The sequence below is a fragment of the Saccostrea cucullata genome, unplaced genomic scaffold (assembly GCF_032062105.1).
Source record: "Saccostrea cucullata isolate Sc308-1 unplaced genomic scaffold, CSIRO_AGI_Scuc_v1 ctg6554, whole genome shotgun sequence".
Lineage (NCBI taxonomy): Eukaryota > Metazoa > Mollusca > Bivalvia > Ostreida > Ostreidae > Saccostrea > Saccostrea cuccullata.
The window spans coordinates 104,327-124,350 of NW_026918540.1; the positions used below are offsets into that span (position 1 = coordinate 104,327).

The window sequence follows — 20,024 nt, forward strand, 5'->3', positions numbered from 1 at the left end:
TAAAAGCTGGGTATCCCAAAGTGTAACAGACGGACGGATGTACAGACAGACGGACGGACACCCAATTATTATATACCCCTTTGTTTTTCAAGCAGTAGATATAATAAATAAATAAATGAAAGAAAAATAAAGATACAATAAATAATAATAATAATATGAATTAATGAAGGAAGGTCTTTTTATAAAGGAATACACCTGTGAAATATGAAAACCCTATTTCTAACTGTTCAGCAGTTATGACCAAGGTTAAAGTTTCTAAAAAGTGGGTGAACTCTTAGGTCAGGGTCGAAAGGTAAGAAATATCTATACCATTTGAAAGGTCTTGTCATCATGAATTCTTATGTAAAGTATGAAAGCCCTAGTTCCAACTTTTCAAAAGCTATGGCCAAGGTTTAAGTGTGGTATTTTTTGTAGAAGTTGGTCAAACTCCAAGGTCAAGGTTCAAAGGTCAAATTTGGTGGTACCCAAAGATAGATCTTGTCACAAGGAATACATCCGTATTATATGAAAGCCATAGCCATACCTACTCAATTTTGGGCTAGGTTAATGTTGACAGCGGACAGAAAGAGACAAACAGACAGATAGACAGAACAGAAACAATATACCCCCGAAATCTTTCTATCCGTGGGCATAATTAATATAAATTAAGAACAACAGATAAATAAAAAAAAATGAATTGATAAATAAATAAACAAATAGATGGATAAATAAATAAAAAGATATTAAGAAAATAAAGAAAAACAAAGTTGTCGAAAGCAATATATTCATTTTGTGCCCAGAAGCGTTTAGCAGATTACAATGTGTATTTTCAAATCACACATTTACAGTTCATGAGCGTACTTTTATTTGTTATTGACTGGGTGTACACACTACTTACAGTATGCTATGCATGCTTATTAGCTATACAATGGTAAACACACGATGCAATGTGTCTATTGTCTCTGATAGGAGTAATTTACAATTAAACAAAAAAAATAAATTTCTGTGGTAGTTCCATGATTCTAGAAAAAAAAATCCATATGACAAGTTTAATTTTAAAAAGCTATTAATGCGCATGTATATAATCTCAAGTATTGACAGGTTAAATTATATTATGTCTAATAATTCAATCTGTGTTATATTGATGTACATGTATATAATATTTGATTGTTTTCTACTTGTGTCATTGGAATGTTGTTGAACAGAAAATCCAGTAATAACCACAAAATAACGAATATCTTTAGATCTCCATTCCTTCAAGTTTGTAATGAAAAAGACGAAGATAGCGAACATTGAACGATCTAAAAAAGAATCTATAAACTATACAAAACTGTGAAGCAGAGGACAGACACACGAAAAAAAAAATTCCAGAGTGGGATAAGGTGCTTAGGAGAAGTAAATATTCCCTGTTGACCGTTCACGCTCGCCATGAGCACTATGTATTGATCACGTAGAAAGGATGATCCACAGTCAAACACAGCAGATGAACAAAGACCTAATAATAAGTCTGAAAAACGTCAGCCAAAATATGAGCCAATAATTATATTTGCTAGGAAGGTCGTTATAACGACAAAGAAACTTATAAAATACTGAGTTGTAAATGGGGTTTTTGAAATAACGGTAACATCATCAACTTATTTGTCAGTATTCTGCCTCGGTATGAAAATCGATCGTATTCGTAACATGCTCTTGAGTATCATATAAGTTGGGAAATGTAAACACTATATGCAGGTGATATTACTACATAAATATGGAAATCTATCATTTCTTCTGTCGTACAATTTAGTTCTTATTTGGCACTTATTGTCTGTAGTTAGTAAAACATTCAAATATGATACAGATGTGACAGATTCTGTGGTGCCTTTTATTTCAAGTTCACTGGGATATTTTGAGCCAAAATATGAATAAAAGTTATCATTGTTAATTTATTACTCTTTTATTGATTTGCTGTACATGCACAGATATTTATTCATTAAAAATGAGAGCAGTGATTGTATATTGAGTGATTGAAATATTCTCTTATGAATTTCAAAAAATAATAATCCTAAAACGTTATTGATAACATAGAAGCAGCGACGCCCCTGCTTTCATGCTGCCATTTGTTTTGATTGGCCATCCCTTTTTCCGTTAGAAATGAGATTTTCCTGTCAAGGAATTTGAAATGTTTCTTTGTTTTGTTTTGTTTTTTTTCAAAATAACGATCAATGCTCGTTATGTGCGCTTTTTTAAGGTCTTCCGTTTCCAACGGAAGACCTTCTACTGATTCTGATGATTAAGATTATCCTAATTATTCTTTTTTTTTTCCTAGACGCCAACTTTGAAGCTTCATATCTTCCTCATTTCTGAACGGATTTTGTTCAAATTTTCAGAGCTTTTAGGCTTCCTTAAGCCCTTTTCGAATATTGTTACACAATTGGGAAATTACCTTCTATTTAAGAGTTATTCCCCTTTGATTGAATTTTTCATACCTTTGTATTCCAGACAAAGGCTCAGAAAAGGTAATAACTGGAGCACAAAACATTTTGAAATTGAAAAGAGGAAGCATTGAAGTTGTGCACATCCATTTTTGTTTTTGATTTTTGCATTTAAAATGGCGCTAGAGAGGGGTCAAAAGTTAAAACGCGGAAAACATCAAAAAATTTGACATATTTTCCTTTATACCTTGAAAACTAAAAATATTTTGTTAAAACATATAGAAGAAAATTTATGCATAATTGCAAGAGCTTTCATTTGATACTATAAAAAAGGGGCTGGCCCCTAAAATTAGGGATCTATGGAGCTTGGAAGTTTTTGCTTTATAACTCAAAAACGGTAAATATTTCGATCTGGATCTTACGAGCAAAATTGTTCTTTAATACCTTTTTGATCTGAAGAGAATGTTTATTTGTTCGAATATGCAAGGATAATTGCATAATACGCAGTCGAAAGCAGGTCAGGTAAACATGTAACGTTTTTATTCGGCAAGTAAATCTGACCTCTTCATGTGTATAACTTGCTGTAAATAATATACCCTACGGTATTTTATGTTGATTTTCTTCAAAATAAGGTTTTAAACGTGTTTTTGGTTAACTATTAAATTATTTATTACAACTAGTTTTTCTGTTTTTCTTTATTTAATTAGTTTTATAGTGAACATCTTTAAAAGCGGAAGATATGAAATCTATCCTTCTACGTTTATCATTATAATAAACTATATAATTAATCTTAAACTTTATACTTCGAATAATTCACGATCATTAGTTGTATACATTTTACGATCCCCATGTTCATTTAGATGTTATGTAACCCAATCCGCGAATCGCACACTGCCTATCGAGGTCACCAGTGTACCAGCCACCTGTGGACATAAACAAAGCTAGTGTTTGTGATTGTATTAGACCATTGTGTACAAAGACCTATCAATTAATAGAAAACTGTGTTTTTAATTACATCGCGATTCAATAAGATTATTTCACCCATCTTTTACATTTAATCGTAATTCTAAACACTGGTGCATTAAATCATTTTGAATTGTGTTCGCTTTCTTTGGCCTGTTCGCAAAAAAAAAAAAATTCTCTATTCTGTGTTAATGTATTTTATTTCAATTGTAATTGAGAAGGGGCTTCGGCAAATAATTATAATTAGTGATGGATAGAGATAGGTAATATTGTATACGTACGTTTTATTTTTACCATCACTCTTTTGTTTCTCCATTTACCGGGGTATCATTTTTTAAAAGATTAAATAAACATTGAACATAAAAAATACTTTATAATATACTATTATTCACGTATTTGTAATATAGCAAACAGTTTATATCCAGCTCTGTCGCTTTGTGTCTAAAGATGTGTTGCCCGGTCCTCGTTTACAAGAACATGGTTGCAGATAACAGTTGGCCATTGTGTACTCCGATAGTTACAAATGGAAAATTGGGTTTGAAATCATGTCGTTTCTTTCATGTCATTTAATTTCAGTCTATTTCAGCTTGTTTAAATCAATCGTAATCGATTCTGCATTTATTCATTGCAAGTTTTATGTATTTTGATACCCGGATAAACACTAGCTGGGTTTGCAATATTTCCCCCCCCCTGTTTTTATCGAGGTGGATATTGTTTTATGAATCTTAAACTTACATGCACGCATGCATGGTAGTTGTAAGTGGAGGTGACGTTTCTAATTCACGGGAAAATATCCAACATTAAATTAAGCACATTTGAGTATGCAGTTATTTGCTACTAAACTTAAAATGTTATTGTACAAAACAATATACTTTTTCGTTGAATAAACAGACTATCTCAACATTGCACGATTTTACATGCTTGTACATGTACAGCCAATGTAAATACAAATATACATGTATGCACTTTTGCATAGAATAACGGCCAAAATATATACATCCAGAGTTTCAGAATACAATTTTTAAAAAAATTGAAAATTCGTTAATATTTTTAAAATTAACCAGTATCTCGACAATAAAATATCAATTTAAATTCTTTCCCAAACGTCCTTCCGGTCAGTCATTGTTAATGTTGGTGACATCAAATGTAAAAAACTAGGTGTCAGTAATTAGTTTCACCTTAATTATCTTCATCGTCATTCGGTGTTTTCATCATTAGAAATAAATTGCTTGAGGACGTCTTGTTTTCTCTTCTCACATTGATAACGCGTATGAACAAGCTTTTAACTAAAGCAAACGGCATTTTACAAACAAGAGGCCCACGGGCCTTATAGGTCACCTGAGTATCATGTAACAACTTTCCAACAATTGAATTTAGTTTGTGTTTTAAACCAGAGGCCATGAAAATCACTATTTTGAAAGAGGCACTATTGCTTAACATAATTATACACTTAGCAATGCTTACTAGATAGTCACTTAACACCCATAAGTAGATCAGAGTAACTAAGAGCAAAATGCACTTCCATTCTAAACCATGCAATTGTGCACCCCACCCCACAGGAACCACAGACCCTGGGGCCACATATTTCAAAATTTTATCATCATAAATGTTATTTCATCAAATATGGTTGATTAATACTAATGAGTAGATTTTAAAGCATTCATTTATTTTCAGACTATGTACCCCCCCCCCCTCCGATACCCCTGACCCAGGGGGCATGAAGTTAACCATTTTGCTAGATGCACCTTTTCTTCATCATAAATATATATATATATATATATATATATATACTTAGATCATTGGCATAATACCCAGGAGCAAAGGAAAAGATTTTCAAAGAATTAATGTAATGTAGAGCCCCCCTCTCCTTACACCAAATAGCTAAACCCCTGACATAGGGGCCATGAAATTAACATATTTGGAAGAGGCACTCTTGCTCATTATAACTATGTACTTAGTTAGTTTATTTAATACTCAGGGTCAGAGGAGAAATTTTTTTAAAAATAATGCATTTTCACTGAATAATCTATATAGCCCCACCCTAGCACTAGAACCTCTGACCCTGGGGCCAAGACATTCACAAATTTGGAAGAGACTCTTGCTCATCATAACTATGTACTTAGTTAGTTTATTTAATATCCAGGAGCAGAGAAGAAGATTTTCAGAGATTTAATGCATTTTCACTATATAATCAATAGAGCCCCGCCCTAACACCAGAACCCCTGACCCTGGGGCCATGAAATTCACAAATTTGAAAGAGGCACTCTTGTTCATCATAACTATGTACTTAGTTTATATAATACTCCAGAGCAGAGAAGAAGATTTTAAGAGACCCAATGCATTTTCACTATATAATCAATAGAGCCCCGCCCTAACACCAGAACCCCTGACCCTGGGGCCATGAAATTCACAAATTTGAAAGAGGCACTCTTGCTCATCATAACTATGTACTTAGCTAGTTTATTTAATACCCCAGAGCAGAGAAGAAGATTTTCAGAGATTCAATGCATTTTCACTATATAATCAATATAGCCCCGCCCTAACACTAGAACCCCTGACCCTGGGGCCAAGAAATTCACAATTTTGGAAGAGGCATTCTTTCTCATCATAACTATGTACTTAGTTAGTTTATTTAATACCCAGGAGCAGAGAAGAAGATTTTTAAAGAAATAATGCATTTTCACTATATAACCTATTTAGCCCCGCCCTAGCACTAGAACTCCTGACCCTGGGGCCATGAATTTCACAATTTTGGTAGAAGACTCAATGCTCATTACATTCATGTCAACAGTTAGCCTGCTTGATGTCCAGGATTAAAGAAGAAGATTTTTAAAGATTGCACTAAATTTCGTGGTTTTGGCCCCACCCCTCAGGCCCCAGGGGGGCGGGGACCATGAAATTCACAATTTTTGTTCCCCTTCACCCATAAATGCTGTATACCAAACTTGGCTGAAATTGGTTCAGTGGTTTCAGAGAAGAAGCTGAAAATGTTCAAATGTTAACACACGACACACGACACACGACGGACGACGACGGACGAAAACGGATAGCAATAGGTCACCTGAGTGACTCAGGTGACCTAAAAAGGAAAACGAGAAGAAAAAAAAACTTTTCTATTTAGATGAAAAACACAATCGCATTAATTTGTATTTGAACAATCCACATACAGTATTTTCCTTCTTCCATGCATTTCGACTATACGGAAAAAAAGGATCAGTAAATCCTTTGAAAATATTAAAAGAAAGGTGTTGTACCTTCAAAAGACACTACATGTATATCCGAACAGTTATTACACAGACTACCAAATATATCACGGCGTCCCTAAAAGAATTATTTAAATATTTCAATAAATTCTAATTTAGTTCAAAGAAAGCCACGCAGTTGTATACAATCTTTCATGTTTCATGGACCGACACGTGGTTAAATCTCCTCTCATCACTATAAGTACCCCCCCCCCCCCCCCTTTAACATGTTTAAAATGAATACAATGTCTTCCTTCTGAGCCGAGAATGTAAGTTGGTTGATTTGTTTTTGTACATGCGTATATACATGTAGGTTAAGGCTGGTGTTGAATTCCAAAAGAAAGTCATAACCTATTTTTTATGTAAACCAATAATCATGCAAGACATTTCTATGCCCCGCCATGAATATGGCCTGGAATATAATGTGTGTCATGTCGGACGTCTTCCATCCTGCCGTATCTCCTTTCGTCACACTTTGCCTTTAGCTAAGTTCAAAGCTCAGTTTCAAACAAACTATCCAAGATATTTTAATTAAACTTCATATACAGTATAGCTGCAGATCTGTAGCTCTCCAAAAAAAAAAAATAAATTACAGATCGGAGAGTTGTACAGAGCCACCCATTGAAAAAAACCGGTCCTTCTAAACAGAGTACGCTAGTACAATAGAGTACTTTAGAGTAAGCTAGTACTTAATAACTGTATATTTATTGCGCAAAAAGTTTTTTAAATATTTCTACAAACTGAAAGCCTTTTATTGCATGACGTCGCGGCGTGTTCTTTTTCCATTGCTCTGATAAGTATTTTACAACTTAAAATGAATGCATGATGTTTTGTGCAACATCTCCATAATTTATCCTAGTGAAATAATTTAACCCCCCCCCCCCCCCGAATGTAAACGTTTATAGCTTAATTATCATGCTTTTAGATTCTATAGATATTGATGACATTAGTCAGGCAAGCTTTTTAAAAAGCTGTTACTTGTGTTATTTATTTATTCGCGCAAAGGACATTGGGTAGTAAAGGAGTTCTGGGAATGTTGCACAACAAAATTTGCTTGACGTGTGTACAATTCCGAACTCCTTCTTTTCTTACACGTTATTCTATTGAGTTCGCTGCGCTCGCTATTATACGGTACTTGAAAATGAAAGAAACGTCGTTGTCTTTATGAAAAGTAACCGATTTTCTTGATTGTACAAACATTTTTAAAGAAATTAGGTTTTTTAAAAGTTATTATAAGGAAGAGAATTAATATATGTAATTTTAGATTGCCGATTATTTATGAGAGGTTCATATCTCTTCCCTCGTCTGAAAAGTGTCACATCCATTGATATTTTCTTTTTGCTACGATTTAATGCTTTGAAAATGATGTCTTTATTTAATTTGGTTATTCTCGAGTGCATCCTGGCAATCATGAAGTGACGATAAACTACAGTATACCGATTATGCAATGTATCCAATATATAAATATCTGTCCCACCTGTCTGTTTACGTGGCAACGAAATTCCCCTCCTCGACGATAGAGTGCAACAAGGGAGATAATCTCAAAACTCATTTTTTCCTCGGAAGAGCTTATGCCATAGTAAAGTGTCCGCCGTCTGATGGCAATGGCTTCAGTTTTCTCTTCCTTTTTTATAAGTACAAACAAGTAGAGCTATAGTCTCGACATTGTGTTGAACCCAATGAATTATTTTGCCTCGATTATGGTCAGAAAAAAAAAACACATGGCTGAACATATCCAGTCATTTGGACGAGTCAAGGTTAGTGACAGTGAAACTGTAAATTCGCTACCATTTTTCTACTAGTGAAACATTGCTGATATAATGCAGGGTGGTATGTGACCTTGACTCAAGTCCAAAGTCACCAAGGATAAGATGTTTTTGGTTGGATGCATGGACAGAAAGAATATCTAAATAAAATGTTTAAAATTTTCCAGACGGTGACACATGGATAATATTTTTATAACGAGAGTTAGTCATTGCTTAGATCAAGGTCATTTGGAGAGTTCAAGGTCACATAAATTCCTTTACAGTTTTTTTTTCCTAGCTAAACATTGCAAGTTGCTTCTCTTACAAGGTTTAAATTTTCACTTGTACAACTTAAGAATGCGGCTTTTGACCTAGACTCAAGGTTACGTCTTCTTATCCGTAGCTCTAACGGAAGACCTATTCGTTGCTTTGCAACGAGCTCGGCTCTAGTTCATTATTCTGTTGATTGATGACACAATAAACATTGAATTCATTCTGTACTTAAATAAATTCAGTTTTTTCTATCATATAAATAAAACTGAAACATGCTTTCCAGCTTGTCTTGTATGATTTTAAATTCAAAGTATATAAATAGACAGAAATAAATATATGCAATAGCTAAGAAATAACTTGATTACATGTACTATTTTCCAATTTTAATTTTCTTATCACGCGGGTTTGTTAAGGCAGCACACGGATCAGAATTCGGCGAATTAACACTTTTTTTATAATATGTAGCACAAATAAATTGGAAAAGCCATGGATAATATTTTTGCTGTCATTATGCATTCTATAAACTTCAATGGGACTTATACTACAGGAAGCACTTCACAACGACGTCACCACGTGACGTCTATAATTAGAAATATGCCTTAATGAAAAATTGAAAAGTTCAACACTACCCTGGGGATACTTAATTTCAATTTGTTATAATAGTTATATAAAAACATCTCTGTACTATGAAAAGTGCTGCTGGAATCCTACTGTCCTATCACAGAAATAATTATTCAACATTTTCGGACAAAACATTCCCAAAACTTTTACATTTTGTTCAAAACATCGAAAAAAAAAATGCATCAATTCTCGTAAACCATACGATTCTAGCAGCACTTTTCATTCAAAAACAATAGAATAAGAATTTTAGATAGAAACAAAAATTAAGTTTCAAAGTATGCGGCGTAGTGTTGAACTTTTGCATTTTTTGGTTACGAACGACAGAGTCAAGGCCTATCGGCAAGTAAACACCTTATCTGCTTTTATTTTACGAAGAAATTGTAAAATAATATTAACATACCTTATTTATAAGCTTTATTCCCACATGAATCACACATGACATTCATTCTAAATGCTTTTAAACTCCGATTTCTTGTGTTTGTTTACATGAATTTTCGTTACATTTCAATTTCACTCTGCTACTGCATGATCAACAGTTATGATATCACGGGTTTGGTATGTAACCCCTGTGATAAAACAGAGATCCAGAAACACCAAAACTCCGTTTATATTATGCCTCAGCATATTTTGATTCATTTTCAGCTCACCTGAGCCGAAGGCTCAAGTGAGCTTTTCTATTCAAAATTTGCCCGTCGTCTGTCGTTGTCGTCGTTGTTGTCGTTAACTTTTCACATTTTCTTCTTCTTCTCAAGAGCCACTGGGCCAATTTCAGCCAAACTTGCCACAAAGTATTCTTGGGTTAAGGGGATTCAAATTTGTTCAAATGAAGGGCCAAGCCCTCTTCAAAGGGGAGATAATTATAAATTAGTGAAAAATTAATGGCATTTTAAAAAAATCTTCTTCACAAGACCCACTTGGCCATGAAAGATATAACTCATGTGGAATCATCCTCAGGTAGTGTAGATTCAAATTTATTCAAATCATGACCCCCGGGGGTAAGGTGGGGGCACAATGGCCTATCAAAGTTTTACATAAAATTATATAGGAAAATTCTTTAAAAATCTTCTTCTCAAGAACCACTGTGCCAATAAAGATGAAACTTATATGGAAGCATCCTCAGATTGTGTAGACTCAAGTTTGTTCAAATCTTGACCCCCAGGGGTAGGGCGGGGCCACAATGGCCGATCAAAATTTTACATAGAAATATATAGGAATATTCTTTAAAAAATCTTCTTTTCAAGAATAACAAAGCCATGATTGGTCATATTTATATGAAAGCATCCTCAGGTAGTGTAGATTCAAGTTTGTGCAAATCATAACCCCCGGGGGTTGGGCGGGGTCACAATGGCCGACTAAAGTTTTACATAAAAAATATATAGGAACATTCTTTAAAATCTTCTCAAAAATGACAAAGCCATGGTTGGTCATATTTAAATGGACGCATCCTCAGGCAGTGTAGATTCAAGTTTGTTCAAATCATGACCTCCGGGGTAGGACGGGACCACAATGGCCGACCAAAGTTTTTCATAGAAATATAAAGGACAATTCTTTAAAAATCTTCTTCTCAAGAATAACAAAGCCATGATTGGTCATTTATATGAAGCATCCCCAGGTAGTGTAGATTCAAGTTTGTTCAAATCATGACTCCCCGGGGGTAGGGCGGGGTCACAATGGCCAACAAAACTTTTACATAGAAAGATATAGGATTTTTTTTTTTAGAATCTTCTCTACATTGTAGAATAGCAAAGCCATGATTGGTCATACATGTATTTATATGGAAGCATTCTCGGGTAGTGTAGATTCAAGTTTGTGCAAATCATACTCTCTCACCTTTAAGGAATGGTTGGGACTACTTTTGGGTTTAAACTTTTCAATAATAAACTAAATAAACTATAAATAATATCAATAATAAACTAATAAACTAAGTTCTGCTCAGGTGAGCAATGTGGCTCATAGGCCTCTTGTTACGACCTCAAATCAATCTGAGATGTCGATTTTTAAAAATAGTTATCTCTAAACTTCACGTCATATAGCTTACTATCACGTCATATTATTTAGGCAAGTCAATATTTGGTTGTAACCTTAACATACCTGCGCAAATTTCATTTTGATAGAAATAAACTGAATGTCTGTAAAATAGATACTTGTATGAATTTAAATTAGAAAAAACAAAAGCACTTATATGATTTTTTTTTCAAAAATCTGTTTGAGGTGGTTATATTCCAACAATATAACCGTAATTCAGAGCAATGCCTTTCATGGTTTGCCAAATTTACAGACACTGTAAATAAATATTCATTATCTGAAACTGAGTAAGTCATTCTTTCATGTTTATATAAAAATAATTATAAGGACCGGAGACCTAGCCCAAAAAGTCACCTGACCTGACCCGAACGAGGCGTTGTGGCCTCGGTCAAGTCAAGTCAGCGAGCGGGCCTTTTTTCACCATGTTAAACTCACAAGGGGTAATCAATTAATCATTTTATTATACCGATATAATGAAAATAAATATACACTGAGTGCATAATATTCGATGTCGGAGTATTCTTTCTCTAATCGGGATTCGCCAATGTGAAGTTTTTGCATCAAAATTTACTGATTAAAGCCACACTTGGTTGACAGTAACATTGTTATAATGAAGATTACTATTCTGTTCACAATGAAAATCTGGCGTAGAATTTCACATTAAAGAAGGGTCGACACTGCATTCTCTAAAAAATGAATAACGCATTTTTTTCAAATGATTTAACGATGAGTTTTCTAATATATACAATGTAGATAATTTCGTATTTTGTATCGTAAAGTAGAACAGACTATGCACATTTCCTAACATACTTTTTACATATAATCATTATTTCAATATATAAATAAACTTGATTAAGAGGTCACTATTTAACGTTTTATATAACGACCGGGTTATTATATCCCACGAGCAATGATTCATAGGTCATTATTATGACCCAATGATTATATTTGCTAGCAAGGTCATTATAACGACAATGAAATTTATAAAATACTGAGTTGTAAGCGGGGTTGATGAAATAACGGTAACATCATCAACTTATTTGTCAGTATCCTGCCTCAGTATAATAATCGATCGTATTCGTAACATGCTCTTGAATATCATATAATTTGGGAAATGTTAACACTATATGCAGGTGATATTACTACATAAATATGGAAATTTATCATTTCTTTTGTCGTACAATTTAGTTCTTATTTGGCACTTATTGTCTATAGTCAGTAAAACATCCAAATATGATACAGATGTGACAGATTCTGTATTACCTTTTATTTCAAGTTCACTGGGATATTTTGAGCCAAAATATGAATAAAAGCTATCATTGTTAATTTATTACTCTTTCATTGATTTGCTGTACATGCACAGATATTTATTCATTAAAAATGAGGGCAGTGATTGTATAATGAGTGATTGATATATATTCTCTTATGAATTAAAAAAAAAATAATCCTAAAACGTTATTGATAACATGGAAGCAGCCACGCTCCTGCTTTCATGTTGCCATTTGTTTTGATTGGCCATCCATTTTTTTCCGTTAGAAATGGGTTTTTCCTGTCAAGAAATTTAAAGTGTTTTTTTTTTTTTTTTTCAAAATAACGATCAATGTTCATTATGTACACCTTTTTCAGTATTCTGTTGATTGATGACGCATTAAACAGTGAATTCAACTCGAACTTACATACATTCAGCTTTTTCTACGTTATAAATAAAACTGAAACATGATTTCCAGCTTGTCTTGTATGATATTAAATTCAAAGTATATAAATAAACGGAAATAAATATCTGCAAAGGCTTAGGAATCATTTTATTACATGTACTATTTTTCAATTTTAATTTTTTTAAATTTCATTTTGATAGAAATAAACTGAATGTCTGTAGAATAGATACTTGTATGAAATTAAAGTAGAAAGAAACAAAAGTACTTATACATGTATGATTTTTTTTAAAAAACCTGTTTTAGGTGGTTACATTCCAACAATATAAGCGTAATTCAGAGCAATGCCTTTCATGGTTTGCCAAATTTACAGACACTGTAAGTAAATATTTTTTATCTGAAACAGCGTAAGTCACTTCTCCATGGCATATCGATCAATTATCTGATTAAGAGGCCCATGTTTACTCTGCTTATATAATAATAATTATAAGAATCGGAGACCTAGCCCAAAAGGTCACCTAACCTGACCTGAACGAGGTGTTGCGGCCTCGGTCAAGTCAAGTCAGCGAGCGGGCCTTTTTTCACCATGTTAAACTAACAAGGGGTAATCAATTAATTATTTTATTATACCGATATAATGAAAATAAATATACACTGAATGCTTAATATTCGATGTCGGAGTATTCTTTCTCTCATCGGGATTCGCCAATGTGAAGTTTTTGCATCAAAATTTACTGATTAAAACCACACTTGGTTGACAGTAAGGTTAACTTTTCTGTTCACAATGAAAATCTGGCAAAGAATTTTACTTTAAAGAAGGGTCGAGACTGCATTCTACAAAAAATGAATAACACATTTTTTTTCAAATAAGTTAACGATGAGTTTTATGACATATAGATAATTTCGTTTTTTTTTTATCGTAAAGTAAAACAGACAATGCACATTTCATAACATACTTTTTTTCGCATATAATCAATATTTCAATATATAAATAAATTTGATTAAGGGGTCAATATTTAACTTTTTATATAACGGCCGAGTCATTATATCTTACAAGCAATGATTCATAGGTCATTATTTCTGTTAATTGTACTTATTGAAGTCAATAATGAGTTTTAAAGTCTTCTTGCAAGCCTATCAAATTTGAGAATTCTCAATAGAGGTACAAAATTATTTTATAATTATCGAGAATATGTATTGGATTAATTCTACGGTTTTTTTGTATACACTTTTTACAATTTTTGTGTACGAATTTTACTCAAAACAGCAGTACTTTAAAAAAATCAATATCTGTAGAAACAATTTATCGCTATTTTTTTTAAAATTAAAATTAGGATTTGCCTTTGCGATATTGAAGTTTGTCAATGGCCTCCATGCAGTACACATTATATGCACTTATCACGTGTCTATCAAATCAAAGTGACCAAACTAAAATGGAAACAAAATGAGGTATACTATCTATTTTCAAACACCCAGAATCGAAGATTTGGGAGGTATGTAGTTTTTACATTGTGCGTCTGTCTGTCTGTTTGTCCGCAAAAACTTTAACCTCGCCCATAACTTTTGAATTATTGGGGCTTTGGCTTTCAGATTTTACATGTGCATTCTTTATGACAAGATCTTTCTTTTTACCTTTTTAATTTACCTCTTGACTTTATGAAAATAATAATAATGATAATCCTTTATTTAAAGAAGGTATCCCGACTAGTACAAGCACTATTCTTCCCCGGGACCTTCTATAGACAAAACTCAATAATATATACATATACCAATATACCCATTCAATAAATACATGTAATCATAAGTAATTTCGACATTGTTTTACAATTTTTTTTTTTGACATGGTGCTTGGAAGCATTGTGTGTTTGAGACATTTTTATATGTACAGGTAAATTCCATAAGATAGCACCAGATTATTGAAAGAAGTTCTCAACGAGTTTCATTTATGAGCTAGTACACATAATTCTAAATTAGATTCAGATCGAAAATTGTATTAATTATTACACTGGAAGTCAAACATACTATTTGAATAAGTATGGTAAGAGTTAAACAATGATACATATAACAAAACATAATTATTTAAAATAAGTTGCTCATACACTGTGAGCCAATCTAGTTTCTCGGAGAGATGTTGTGAGAGCGCGTCAGGAGGAGCATCTAAAATACAACTTGCAGCACGTTTTTGAAGTTTATAAACTCTCTCCGTATTCGAGTGATATCAATTGAATGCATAATATATGCATTATAAAACAGCTTGCGTGTTTGAATAGGAAGAAACTTTTTAATTCTACGGAGGGCAGAATTTTATCGTGACAGTGTTTTACAAACATGGTCAATATGTACATTGTATTGTAAAGAATTATCTAAATAAACTCCCAGAATTTTTTTTCATTTGATAAAATATCAAGTTTTATTTATATACAAATAGATTGAATTCATGCTCAGAAAAATTTGATTTCTTTTGATGCGTACCAACTAACATGCACTTCGTTTTAATTTGTAGCATTTGGAACTATTTGATTTTGAGAACACCATTTCTCTATAAAAGCTATATCTGTTGATAATGCATCTACAAAAGTATGAGAATTTTTGCTGGATGCATGTAAAGTTGCATCATCTGCAAATAGATCTGATTTGGATTTTGAAATACATACATGTAAAGGAAGATCATTAATGTAAAATAAAAACAGAAGAGGTATGATCTGAACCCTTGTAAAGTTATTGCATCAAAATTATAACATTGTAGCTTTTTAAGTAGAATATGATCATGGTTGAGGGTCAAAAGCTTTACTCAAATCAAAATAAAATGTACTAACAAGTTTACCTTGGTCCATTCATTTAACCATTCATCTGTAAATTTTGCAAGGGCTGTTTGGCAAGAATGTAGTTCTCTAAAGCCTGATTGAACGTCTACAATAAGATCAAAATTCGAGAAAAGAGATCATATATATTTTGCTACATGCTATTAAAATAATCTTTGATAATGTTGGTTAAATAGAAATAGGTCTATAGTTATTTGGATCTAATCTGTTTCCTTTTTTATAGACTGGGGTGACTTTTGCAAGTTTAATACTCTCGGGGAAAATGCCAGATATGATGCTAGTATTTACAGTATGGGTCAGAGGTTTATGTATCATTGTGATGTAAGTGTCAATAGACGTGGTCCGATGGTACTAACACATGAAGATTTACTAATATCTGGTTTATTGAGAAAAGTTAGTACTTTGACATGATTTATGAGGTGGGATAGAAAACTTGTATGCACCAAATTTAGACTTAACAAATTCTAAAAGATCTGTACATTCATTTACCTTCTTACTTATACCTGAAAAAAAAGTTCTGCAGAAATATTTGAAAAATGAGAATTAAACATTTCTACTATTTCTAGTGTATCTTCAGTGATTTAACTATTTTTAGCAAGTGCAGCTGGAATATAATTACGAAATTTAGAATCTAAATTGTTTAATGCATCCCACATTTGTTTTGGATTTTTGTTTTGTTCTAAAGTTGTTTTATAATAACTAATCATAACTAATCTTGGTGTTATCAATTAGAGATGTAACTTTATTGCGCCATATTTTAAAATTTTCAAAGCCTTAACGTTTTTTTATGGAGGTTATCACGCATGTGTTGAGCTTGCAGAATTTCCTGAGTTAACCATTTAGGTCTTGTGTCGTGCTTAGCTCTTTGACCTTGGAGTTTGTCCGTCTTTTGAAAAAAATGAGCAAACTTTAACCTTGACCATGACATTTGAACAGATAATGCTAGAGAAGGGTATAGATATTTTTTTATCTTTTGGTCTTGACTTTAGAGTTTGACCCACTTTTTAAAAACTTTAGCCTTGGTCTTAACTTTTGAACACTGTTGACAAAGGCTTTCATATTTTACAGGAGTATTTCTTGTGATAAGACCTTTTCTTGGATACATACCATTTTGATCTTGACCTTGGAAGTTGACTTATTTTTGAAAAACTTTAAACTTGGCCATAACTTTTGAACAATTCCCCTGAGTATTTTTTAATCTTTTGACCTTGACCTTGGAGTTTTACCTACTTTCAAAAAGCTTTAATCTTTGTCACAACTTTTTTAAAGGTTAGCACTCGGGCTCTTATATTTCATATATGTATTCATTGACACAAGTCCTTTGTTAAGGTAAAACATTTTTGATCTCTTGGCCATAAAGTTTGACATGTATTTGAGAAACTTCAATCCTCACCATAAACTGCACTACTGGGGCATCAGTGTTTCACAAACACATCTAGATTAAATTTGCTTTAGAGCTTTATGATAATGTAACAGCTTTACCAACAAATTCAGTTTTTAGAGGAATCTATTTTGAACGTCTCAATTCCGCTGATTTCGTCATGGTACACATTAACAGTGCTGCCTTTCTAATATTCCCAGAAATCAAATTGAATTTTAATCACCGTGCCCACATTGCCATCCAAAAAACGTCATACAGTCCTTTCAAAGATAGGTGGCCGAATCTATTGCTTGTTCTCCCAAGCTTCTTTTTTATTCCTCAGGAAATAGCATTTGATAGATTTGAGCAGTACTATGCAACAGTAGAATAGAAGAATGTTGCAAATCTAATATGTGGATGCTTAAGAATTATTGGAAATAAAAAAAATTAAAATTACAAAATTGTTACAAAATTTAAGGCATTTAAGCTTAACAGGAATGAAAACTATATAAAACTAATCCTTACTATTGAATAAATTGAAAATACTTGTTTTTGTCATAAAAATGAAAGTCAAAAATTTTCAAATCTTGTGATTGATTTTATACAAAATTACATTTATTCATGAAAAGATCATTCTGTTTATTAAAATAATTATAAGAGATGCCCTAGTTTCTTCGTGACAATATCTTAGATGTTTGGAGGCAAAATTTTCCTGCAATCTGTTGGGAATTTCAATGTGCACTAATGATGTTTTTTAATCAGCAGAACTATATCGAAGATTTTTCTTTGAAGTCGAATATATTTCAAATTGTCTACATAAAAAAAATCCTTGCGGTGACATTCAATTTACATAGATATTGATGTGTTGTCAATTTGAAATAGTTATTTTAATCATACATTTTCGTTGATCATATTCCCACTAAACTTAAAATAAGGCAAAACAGAGTCTGACATACCTCTTTCATACATGTATTTGGATGTTTTACTATTAAAAGCCATTGCTACCAAACGGCTACTTAATTCTATGATACACATATATACACGTACTATCTAACTCAACTCTTCGTCCGCCGTAATATTGCAGAAATATTACTGCGGCTGAAAACAACAGATAATCAATAAATCAAGTCTCTTTAACCGGTCGACATGGGATACTTACTAAAAGTACTCCATGGCATCTTAATACACCGATGATATTTTAAGTCGAATTTTAAAAATTCTATTCCATGAAATTCTATTTCGTAACATAAAAGATGAGATGTTTCAGACTTGTTTATTTAACATAGCTAAATGTACATGTAGAAGTTACACGAGTTTAATGTGCATGTGTTTGATAAATTACGATATTTGTTTTTCATTACTAAATGTTTGAAACTGATTGAAGAATGTTTATGAAAGAAAACATGAAATAGGATATCTCCGGAAATCAGTTTTCATGAGTTTGTTAGTTTGTTCGTATGTTGATTAACGTCCTTCTCGAAACTTTTTCGCTCTTATGGAGACGGACCTCTTGCCAGTGGATAGCTGCAAATTTTGTCATACACTCTGCACTTACAGACATATAACAGTGAGGCAATCTCTTTAAAATTAAATGTTAGATCTGCTCGCATACTCGCTACAGTTAGTGTAGTGAGTATGCGAGCGGTTCTAACATCTAATTTTAATTAGATTTGCTCTCAAGTGGTGGGTGAGCAATTTTGTCTAGTGTATTATACATGTGCCCATTTGATGGTCCATATCATCAACTGTTTTTGGAAAGTTGTTTACTATTTAGAATATATGAGAGTTATTTACTATTAAATATTAAAAAAAGGCTTGAAAAGACATTTTTCACCTTGGAGGTATAATTCTCAATCGCTGGAATTGGAGCAATTTCCCTTTTTAATTTATACATATATTCCTGTCTTTCATGACTAATGTATAATAAAGCTTCGTCTCTTAATATTTAGACTAAAGAATAAAAAATAAAAAAAGATAACAAGATAGATAAATTACTTGACATAAATTCATGGAATATATTTCAGAAACCTTTGGGGGAATGAAATCACTGAACTCGGGAATAATATCTTCCACGGTTTGACGAAGTTACAGACATTGTAAGTAATTAAATAAAACAAAAATCAACAAGAAAATCTGCTATTGCAAGCAGTAGCGTATGTTACTCCTAACTGAACCTTCAGCTGTACGATTGGAAGAAATTGATATTCGTAGACCCCTCCTCCCCTCCCCCCATATCTCACACAAAGTCTACAAGGTCGAGTCTAGAAGAAAATTGTTTTTGACTGATGTTATTGGTGTATAATAAAATTATTAATTTTTCTCTAATATCCAAAGATAACAAGGTCTTCAAAAGAGGATTGAAAACCTTAATTAGCAGAATGCAATGTTTACGTCAAAACATCTTCAAATAGGGCATTTGTACATAGGACAGGGTCGTTTTTATGAGATGATAGACTATATGTAAAATTTCTTTGTTTAGCAAAAGCAAGAACTTACATTTCCGGCGTACTGAACAGTAGTGAAGAGGCCTTTACGCACTTACGGGAGGGGAGCCCAGTTCAAATGAAATTAGATTTTAATGACTCTTACTATCATTGAATGATGTTATTCATATGCACTAGCTCTAGCGCTTCATGAAAAATATGCCTACGTGCAAGTCTGTGTGATTCTCACACCTATAATTCACTCTAAACTTAAAAACATTCCTTATATTTACATTTAACATGTTTGGAAGCACCGAACATTTACTGAATATTTGAATTTCTCGCTGTCCTATATTGTTATACTTTTACTAACGTCGCTGTAGCCTCATTGTGACGTCACGGTAACGCACGTTTCTCCGTGTATATTTCTACGCGTGAGTATACACGAAAATGGTATTCAAATCAGTTTCACAGTTTGCTTAGTAGAAAAACACAGCGAATGTAA

The 20,024-nt window shown here is 32.8% G+C and overlaps 1 protein-coding gene across 3 annotated transcripts in view; it reads left to right on the plus strand.

The window, feature by feature from the left end:
• Nucleotides 1-19,644, plus strand: part of LOC134267615 (leucine-rich repeat and transmembrane domain-containing protein 1-like) — a 65,644-nt gene extending 46,000 nt beyond the window's left edge. For all 3 annotated transcript variants that reach the window (XM_062749821.1, XM_062749814.1, XM_062749830.1), the window contains 2 exons: nucleotides 13,221-13,292; nucleotides 19,121-19,644. In XM_062749821.1, coding sequence (XP_062605805.1) covers nucleotides 13,221-13,292; nucleotides 19,121-19,196 — 148 coding nt within the window. In that variant the 3' untranslated portion in view covers nucleotides 19,197-19,644. The remainder of the gene's footprint in view (nucleotides 1-13,220; nucleotides 13,293-19,120) is intronic.
• The last annotated feature ends 380 nt before the right edge of the window (nucleotides 19,645-20,024 follow it).